Below are 8189 nucleotides of genomic sequence, written 5' to 3'. Positions count from 1 at the left end.
AAGTTCACTTCCAACATATCAGTGGAGGAATCCAACATCAATGGAAAGGTATCCCATGGGAAAGAAATGAAAGTCTATTCCTACAGTTGTCGCATCTATTTATAGCATCTACTATGCTAATATGGGAGGATCTTATATTTACTACCTCGTTGCTGCACCGACAAGATCCATGAGCACGTGCTTGAGACTTCCACCTCATGCAATTGCTTGATCTTACTATGAATATGGCCGAACCGGAATCCAGTCAGTTACAGTGATGGGGAAGGTGGGCAACCCGATTATAAACCCAGATGTGTTGCCCAAACGTTTGGCCTGAGGGCGAGGCCATTCTCGAGTGAGACATAAAACGAACCGGAGTCTCGGGAGTAATTGAAATCAACTGCAACATCAATATCCTGGCCAACGGCCAAACCAGTAGCAAGAATCTGGAAAAACACACAGCCTGTCATATCGAACCATAAATGTCAACATTTGACAAGTCTAATGACAGGTATTGCTAGGCAAAGGCACTTTGATTATTCAGTCACCGACGTTACTTAGAATACTAAGAATAACAAGCATCCAAATTTGAGGGATAAATATAATGAGTACTACAGGTGACCCTGGCCCGATAGATCCCAAAATGCATCGCATACATAACGAGATACATCGGAAATTGTCAAAAAGGAATAAAATAGTGATCAAACAAACCAAAGAAAAATAATGCCGACAAAGGGGATTAGTTACACAGCCTAAAAATTCTCTCACCTTTCATTCAACAGAAAGTACGTAAGTCGCCCAATTTATCTCCTCCGGTCCAACAAGTTGTGTTTTCTGGGGCCAGGCAACTACACCAGTATTTCTCATTCGCCAAATCTTGGTAAATGAGTTTAAAGGTGTCAGACCAGTGTCATCAAATATATTCACATCTTGAACCAAATAACTATCCAGATCAGACAGGCATGCATGATTTAATTAACTTCAACAACTGTGCAATCCTTAGGGGGGCGCTCGATCATGGGCCCCGTCATTTTGCTCATACCGTAGCCTTTGAAAACTTCAATAAACCAGGTTCTTCGTGATCTTAGTACCATATAGAGAACAACTTCAGACTAATGGCCACCGATCAAGAAACATCAAAGAATCAATCTGTCAGTATGAATGTTTAACTCTTGGACCTAATCACTCAAGTAAACATCATATGCATGCCCGGCTCGATCACATCCAAGCTACACTTGGCGGTCAACTGTAAGAAATTCTTGAATATATGCAGCGTGGTTATGAAAAAATGAGAAAGATTATAATAGAGACGAAGAACATAATAGAAAATACGAGAGATCCAGACATCAGAAAGCAAAAAAGAAAGAAGATAGGAGGAGGATACAAGAAGAAGAAGACAAAGTGGAAGCAGTTGCGGTTAGAGAGTTTTAGAAGATAGATCTTCTTTTGTCCAGTAGGTGTAATAAAAAAAATCTATTGTAAAAAAGTTATTCATTATCTCAATGAAAAACATTTTGTACCCTGAGTATTATTTCTTAAACTGTTTACTTGTAACAATTGTATTTAATCTTACAGCTTCGTTTTGTCATCACTAAAAAGAATAAAATTTGTAAGAAATATTGTACCCTAAGATTTGGTAATTATAAATAACAGTATTGTATTGTTTCAGGATTCCAGCTGCTGTTTTATTTGTATTTCCAAGATCGTTGGATCAACGACCACTCAGCATAATGTCAGAAACTCAAGCTGTAAAGATCATCTGTCTTTTGACCAGACAATTGAAATGATAAATATATAACCATTCAATTCTAACCGGTCAGACTTTAGCAGATCATGGTGGATACTACAACTCGAGTTGTTCGATAACTACTAGCTAAAGTAATCAAAACATAGTATTATACGGACTCCCGATTGACATAATATTTCCCAAGGTATCAAAAGTCAATCAAATTTTTAGAGGTTAAAAGAGTTAAAGTTGGAAAAATTAAAGGGACATTAAATGTCATTTAATGAAATGTACGATGATTGAAAACGACAAGTTCATTCTGTCAAGAGTTAGTACAGATGATCGTTGAAAAGTATTTTTCGACTGTTGAAAATTTTCTCACTACAAGAAAAATCAAAATCAACAACACACCTACGAGAACGGTTTTTACTAAAACCGTTGTCGTATGCTTTTTGACAACGTTTTTAGTGAAAACCGTTGTCTTTTGGGTGTCAAAGACAACGGTTTTTAGGGTCAATGACAACGGTTCTATAGAACCGTTGTCTTTGAACGTCTTTTTAGGGTCAAAAACAACGGTTTATAGAAACGTTGTCTATTAGCGTGTTTTTTTAGACAATCGACAACGATTTTCTTAAACTGTTATTGAATATTGTGATTTACAACGTATTTAGCGGCGGTTGCATATCTACAACCGTCGCTAATTTAAACATAGCGACGGTTTCGCCTACAACCGTCGCTAAATTTAGCGACAGTATAATAGCGACGGGTCAAAAAACACTGTCGTAAATTTTAAATATGCGACGGTTAAAAGTTAAACTGTCGCTATTAGCGACGGTTTAACCAAAACCCGTCGCGAATCTTCTATAACTACCCGCTCTTTCGGTCCATTTTAACACACAACTTCACAACACTTAAAATTTTTTTCTTACATGATTTTAGTTTCAACTTAAGGTAAATTTTTTCATTTTATTTTCGGTTAAATTTTTAAATTTTAGTTAAGATCTCATATATTGTTAGTCTATTCAAATCACAAGTTTTTTTAGAATTATTAAATTGTTAAAAGTAATTTTTTTATTTTACTGAAAATATTAGCAACGGAAACAACGGTGAAAAACCGTTGTCGTAGGCCTTTTTTTTTGTAGTGTCTACTATAAATATGTAGATTTGGAAGTGAAGAAATAATGTAAAAATCGATAATCAACGAAACGAACGATATCTAAGAGAGAACATTACGTATTTCCAATCTGCATTACAAGATCTTGAGCACACTTTTTCTTTCCACTTTAAGCTGCTCAATTTAGCAAACATTTATTAGACAACATCATATCTTCAAATGATTATTTTTGTGCTACCCTACCAACTCAAGCCGTAAAAGATAATTGTTGGTGTTTGCATTGGTTTCTGGTAAACCGAGGGTTTTTAAACTACGAGAAGTTACTGTGTGATCACTAAGAGTTTCAATTTTGACAGTGATAAATCCTAGTCGGAGTGGGTTGTTACAAAGTGTTGTAAAATCAAAATCTTTTAGTGGATTTGTTCTTAAGTGGAGAAGAGGTCGAGTAAGAGTATTCATCTCCAAACATCCATAAATTATGTCTTCTTTACCTACGCACTTTCTATTGTTTGCTTGCATATCTAGCTTTTTTTTTTTTGTTAATTGCCGTTTATATTGTATATATATTTTATCATTAGTGTAGCCAGACCGTTTCCGTAAATTTTTATTTTTTAGTGGTTCAGTGAAGTCTAGCATTCAAAAAGTGCCTTAACAACCTAAAAAATGTTAAAACAAGATCGATTTTAGCAAACATTTTAAAAGATTTTATTCAAATCGCTCTAAACATTATTTCGATCCCAACAAATTATATTGTATCTTAAAAAATGTACATATTAAAAATTTCATGACAAGACAATTACAATTTTTAACATATATAAGGATAATACCTAACATATGATATATACCCGAAATGATCCACTTTCGTGAAGTGTTTTTCCTACCAAGATCCCAAAGAATGAAATTTAAGGAAAGACAAGAGGCTAGAAAAAAGGAATTCTAGCAAACATTTGAGATGCTTCAAGTTCGTTGGGTAATTATAAGAGGTTCAAGGCGACATTGATTCATGGATAAATTCAAAGAAATCATGTATACATGCATTATTTTACACAATACGATTATTGAAAACGAGAGTCGCGTAATATCGATTTGGGATCTTGACGAATGAGATAATGTCATTGTGAATCAGGCCTCAACCCCAAAATTTGGTGAATAATTTCGAAGAAATTCCGAGTTATGTGATAATCAAGTGTATCAGCTTTGTCAAGACGTGGTTGAACGCATTTAGAAAACATGTTGTGTAATCAGTGAATGACTAATTTATTAACTATGAAACATTTAGTTTGAATTTATATTTCTATGTTGTACCATGTTTTTAAAAATAAAATATTAATATTAAACAAATTATATTAAGTAATTGTCAAAATATATACATAGATTCAATATTAAATAAACTATTTAAAAAGTATAAACTATTTTATTTAAATGAAAAAATAAATGAAGATTAATCAAACGACCGTGAGACATAAAAATATTTGATTGATGATATATTTGATTATGAAATGTAAAATATTTGATTGCTTACGTAGACCAATGCCCACAAATGTATTACTTAGTGTACTCTTAGATACATGTGATGTCAACAAATAATAGTATTATTTATTATTATCAGAATGTTATCAAAAATAAAAAAATTTTAAAAAAAAAAATTAAGATGTATTATTAATGTCAATAACCACAATTTGGTTGGTTATTTAAAAAATATATTATTGTTCTCGGATTTTCTTGAACCGAAGATAATTCAGTCTTATGACCAGTGATATAATAAATCGAATTTAAGCATTACATTTTAATTTCAATTACTTAAATTTGGTTTTGAAAATTCCTTTAAAAAAAATTTCGTTGCAAATTTCAGTATGAATATAACGTGTTCTGTGTTATGCTTCAATAAATGACAATTTTTTTTTATATTTTTCCACGTGTTATGAAAAAGTAAAAATTTATGATAAAAAGTAAAAATCTCAAACTCTCAAAATTATCACACTACACACTTTATAATAATTTTCTCTCAACTCAATTGTGATTTTCTTCACAAATGAGATATATATTTATAGAAAATCTTTAGAAATAATCCAAAAATAATTACATCATTACATTCATCATCACACACTAATTTCAAATATTTACAACTCTTATTTTTAACGTTCAACTTTCTTATTTTCAACATTCAAATATCCAATATTCAAATATTAATTTTCAACACCTCGCTTTATTTTCGTATTTAATAAGACAATTTATAATTGTTTTTAGAAGTGTAATGCTTCTTGCCTTTTTTTTTATTATTGTTCAAGGCACGATTCACGAATGGATTACTTTTTGTGTTGTCATTTGTCTAATTTCTTTAATGAAATTAAGGTTAAATACTACAACTGAAATATACATATCTGCACAGAAATTTATAAATGCTTTCCAACATTTCAAGTTATATAATTGACAATTATAAATTATAGAAAATAATTTATAATTGTGATAATCGTACTAGAATGAAAAGATTCCATGACTATACAGATATGAAAATGTATAGTTGAGAAAGACACAAAAGATTTGAGAAGTAATGTGTATATTCTTTTTGGGAGCTGATAATTTAAAAACTCTAAAGTTAAGCGTACTTGACTTTGGACAATTGAGATGAGTGACTCTTAGGAAGTTTTCTAAAGTACGTGTGAGTGAGGTCATAAACACGTAAGAAAAACCAGTGTTGGTGCAGTGGAAAAGAAAGTATATGATGGAAAGAATGTAACAACTAAAACGTTCATAGAAGAATCAAACAACCTCACAAATGAAACATCACCATCAACCAAAATTAATTCTTTTTCAAGACAATGATGATCTCTTAACAGCTGAGAAATTTCTTGTGCACTCTTGGAGCTTGATGACTTTGAAGATTCACATGAAAGTTCTCTTTCGGATGATCCAAGACATTTATGCAAAAGAAACGGGTATATATAAATATATCATATTGTTAAGAACAAGCGAGACATTTCAGAAGAAAATCAGTTCGAAAGAAAGATGAAATTTGAACAATGGAATGGTAATATATATGCATACAGAATCAGTTAAACACTTGGTGGTGATCGTCCTCGGGGCGATCCATTCGAATATAGTCACTATCATTTTCCTTCCTCGAAAAACAGAGGATGCACAGATCATAATCCTCCTTTCTGCAGGGGGAGAAGTGAACTCATTAGTGTCACAAATTTAACTCAAACAAGTAGATGTACTATACTCATCATACTCACACTTTTGACCTGAACCTAAGGCCAAATATAGGATCAGCCCCACAGCCATCGCCGAAATAATCCTAATGACAGCTTTTGGAGAGATCATCCTTTCGACAAAGTTTAACAGCACTATGAGCAGGACGCGATGGAGAAGCTGAGGCATTTTTCTTTGAACTAGGATTGACGAGGTCTAATTCAGGTTTAGGACTGGTTGCATTTTTTACCGGAACATTACTGGAAACTTCAATCATCCCAGAAAACCAATCTTTGTTTGCAACAGACAGACAGTGAGACGATCTCAGGGAAGACTTATCCTTCGAAAAACATTCACTGATCTGCTCGAACTTTTCTGAACAATAATCCAATCGATTCGATTCTAACAAGTAGGAAACAAGGGAATATATATTGCAAAGAATCCCTCACTGGCCAGCCAGCATTGATAGTTTTTGAGTCAAGTCCCACATCATTTAAACCAGGTCCAGTTGCAGAAGAAGCCTTTATGCTTACTACACTTTTATAACCAAGTTTCACAGAATTGTCTATCACGGTTGCCAGCAGTTCAAGTTTTTCCATGCTCTCATTTTGCTTGATGAACCCTTCAAATCCAACATTTAATCGAACCATTGATTGGGCAGCATCAGCCTTGGATGTTTCCGAGCTTTTCATTACAAAGTTATCAGTGGGAGTCTGCATTCTAGGTTGGAACTCTGAAATATAGGCCAAGTAGGACGAGCTCACGTCTGAGAAGTAGTTAACGAGACTCTTAATATCGGGTGTGGAGGTCGACGCTTTAGATGCCAAATTAGTCGAAAGCTTCACAAGAGTCTCACATAGAGGCTCCAGAGCAGTTTTAGTATATTGAAACGGTTTCTGCACCGGAGGTGATTTCAAGGGAGTAGAACTTCCACTTGAATAATACTTTGTGGCATTTTTTTCAGCAGTCAGCTTGACAGTAATTCGTAAAAGCTCCAGCCTCTGCTTCACAATATCACGGAGATCATCATCAACGAGCATCACCTCATCGTCGTCTTCGTCAGTATAAGTTAACGTTAGTCCATCCAAGTTGACACCCAGTTCAGATATACCAGTAAGAAAGCAAAACTCAAATGATATATGGCTAATAATGGCTAAATAGCGAGCCCAATAGTTCGATGATTAATTGCATGAACATATGAACATAACATTAATTTACATAGAAACACAAAAGGTAATTCATCCGTAAACTCGTTCATGTGTTCTCAGGATTTTGAAACAAAAGCCAAATCTCAAGATCTTTACCATCAAAGAACATTCATCCGCATTAGCTACAGATTTCAACAAAAACAGTTAAAAACACAAAAACAACAGACAGCCATGTAGCCTTCTCACCCATAACATCAACTCCTCACCATAAAAACAGCAACAACAACCATCAAGCAATCGAAAATTAAAGAAAATAACAAAAATATTCCAACCTTGATCACTATTGTATAAGCTTCATCCATGGCTTCTGGACTTCACGAATCAAAAGCCGTTCTTCAACATTGAAAAAATTATATAATAACCAGAAATTCGGAGAAGAAATGGGAGAAGTATATTTTCTTTAGATTACGCAAAGGAAATCTGAGATAAAGATTTCATGCAGTCTCGTGCAAACGTGAGGTCAGAGTTCGGAGTGTGACTTTATTTTTCTATTTTCTGTATTTCTGGTTAGTTTCCAAATCTGTGATATTTCTATTAAGGTTTTACTTTTTTTTTTTTTTATTTTTTTGAGAAGAGGTTTTACTTTTTTATTGATGCATTCAAATTCTAATCTCACGAATCTTTTTTTTTTTAATTGAATTTAGCTCTGTAAGTAATCAACTATTATGATGTAGTCAAAAATTGTGATTATCCAAATTACTCTGCAGGTTCGTAAACGAATTCAAGTAATCGTAAAAGGATATTCTAGCTAGCTCGTAAACGGGTCCAAGTAACTGGTGGAGAGAAATCTTTGTGGGTTATCATCTGCGTCACAAACAAACGTCAGAGGTGCCGGGGTTTGCCCGGCGTAAACACTCCGACGCTCAAGTCAGAAAACAATTTAAATATGCTAATTGAGAGCTAAAAAGTTTAAGCATAAAATCATCCCCTTTGGATAATGAGAATCATCTCCTATTTATAGATTGTTTTT

At 33.5% G+C, this 8189-nt stretch overlaps 1 protein-coding gene across 1 annotated transcript; it reads right to left on the bottom strand.

Annotated features, from left to right (window-relative positions):
* Positions 1-5617: 5617 nt before the first annotated feature.
* On the bottom strand, positions 5618-7191 carry LOC140986970 (protein JOKA2-like). The gene is made up of 2 exons (XM_073455392.1): positions 6056-7191; positions 5618-5977 (listed from the first exon to the last, which is right to left on the bottom strand). The coding sequence occupies exon 1, from the start codon at positions 7049-7051 to the stop codon at positions 6365-6367; it is 687 nt and encodes a 228-aa protein (XP_073311493.1). The 5' UTR covers positions 7052-7191; the 3' UTR covers positions 5618-5977; positions 6056-6364.
* Positions 7192-8189: the final 998 nt, after the last annotated feature.

This window comes from Primulina huaijiensis, chromosome 10 (assembly GCF_012295235.1).
Source record: "Primulina huaijiensis isolate GDHJ02 chromosome 10, ASM1229523v2, whole genome shotgun sequence".
NCBI classification, from domain to species: domain Eukaryota; kingdom Viridiplantae; phylum Streptophyta; class Magnoliopsida; order Lamiales; family Gesneriaceae; genus Primulina; species Primulina huaijiensis.
Note: the sequence above shows the minus strand (reverse complement) of the source record. Positions and strands in the feature narration are given on the sequence as shown.

Coding starts and splice junctions, on each gene's coding strand:
- LOC140986970 (XM_073455392.1), bottom strand. CDS start 7,051: ATGCTCGTTGATGATGATCTCCGTGATATTGTGAAGCAGAGGCTGGAG.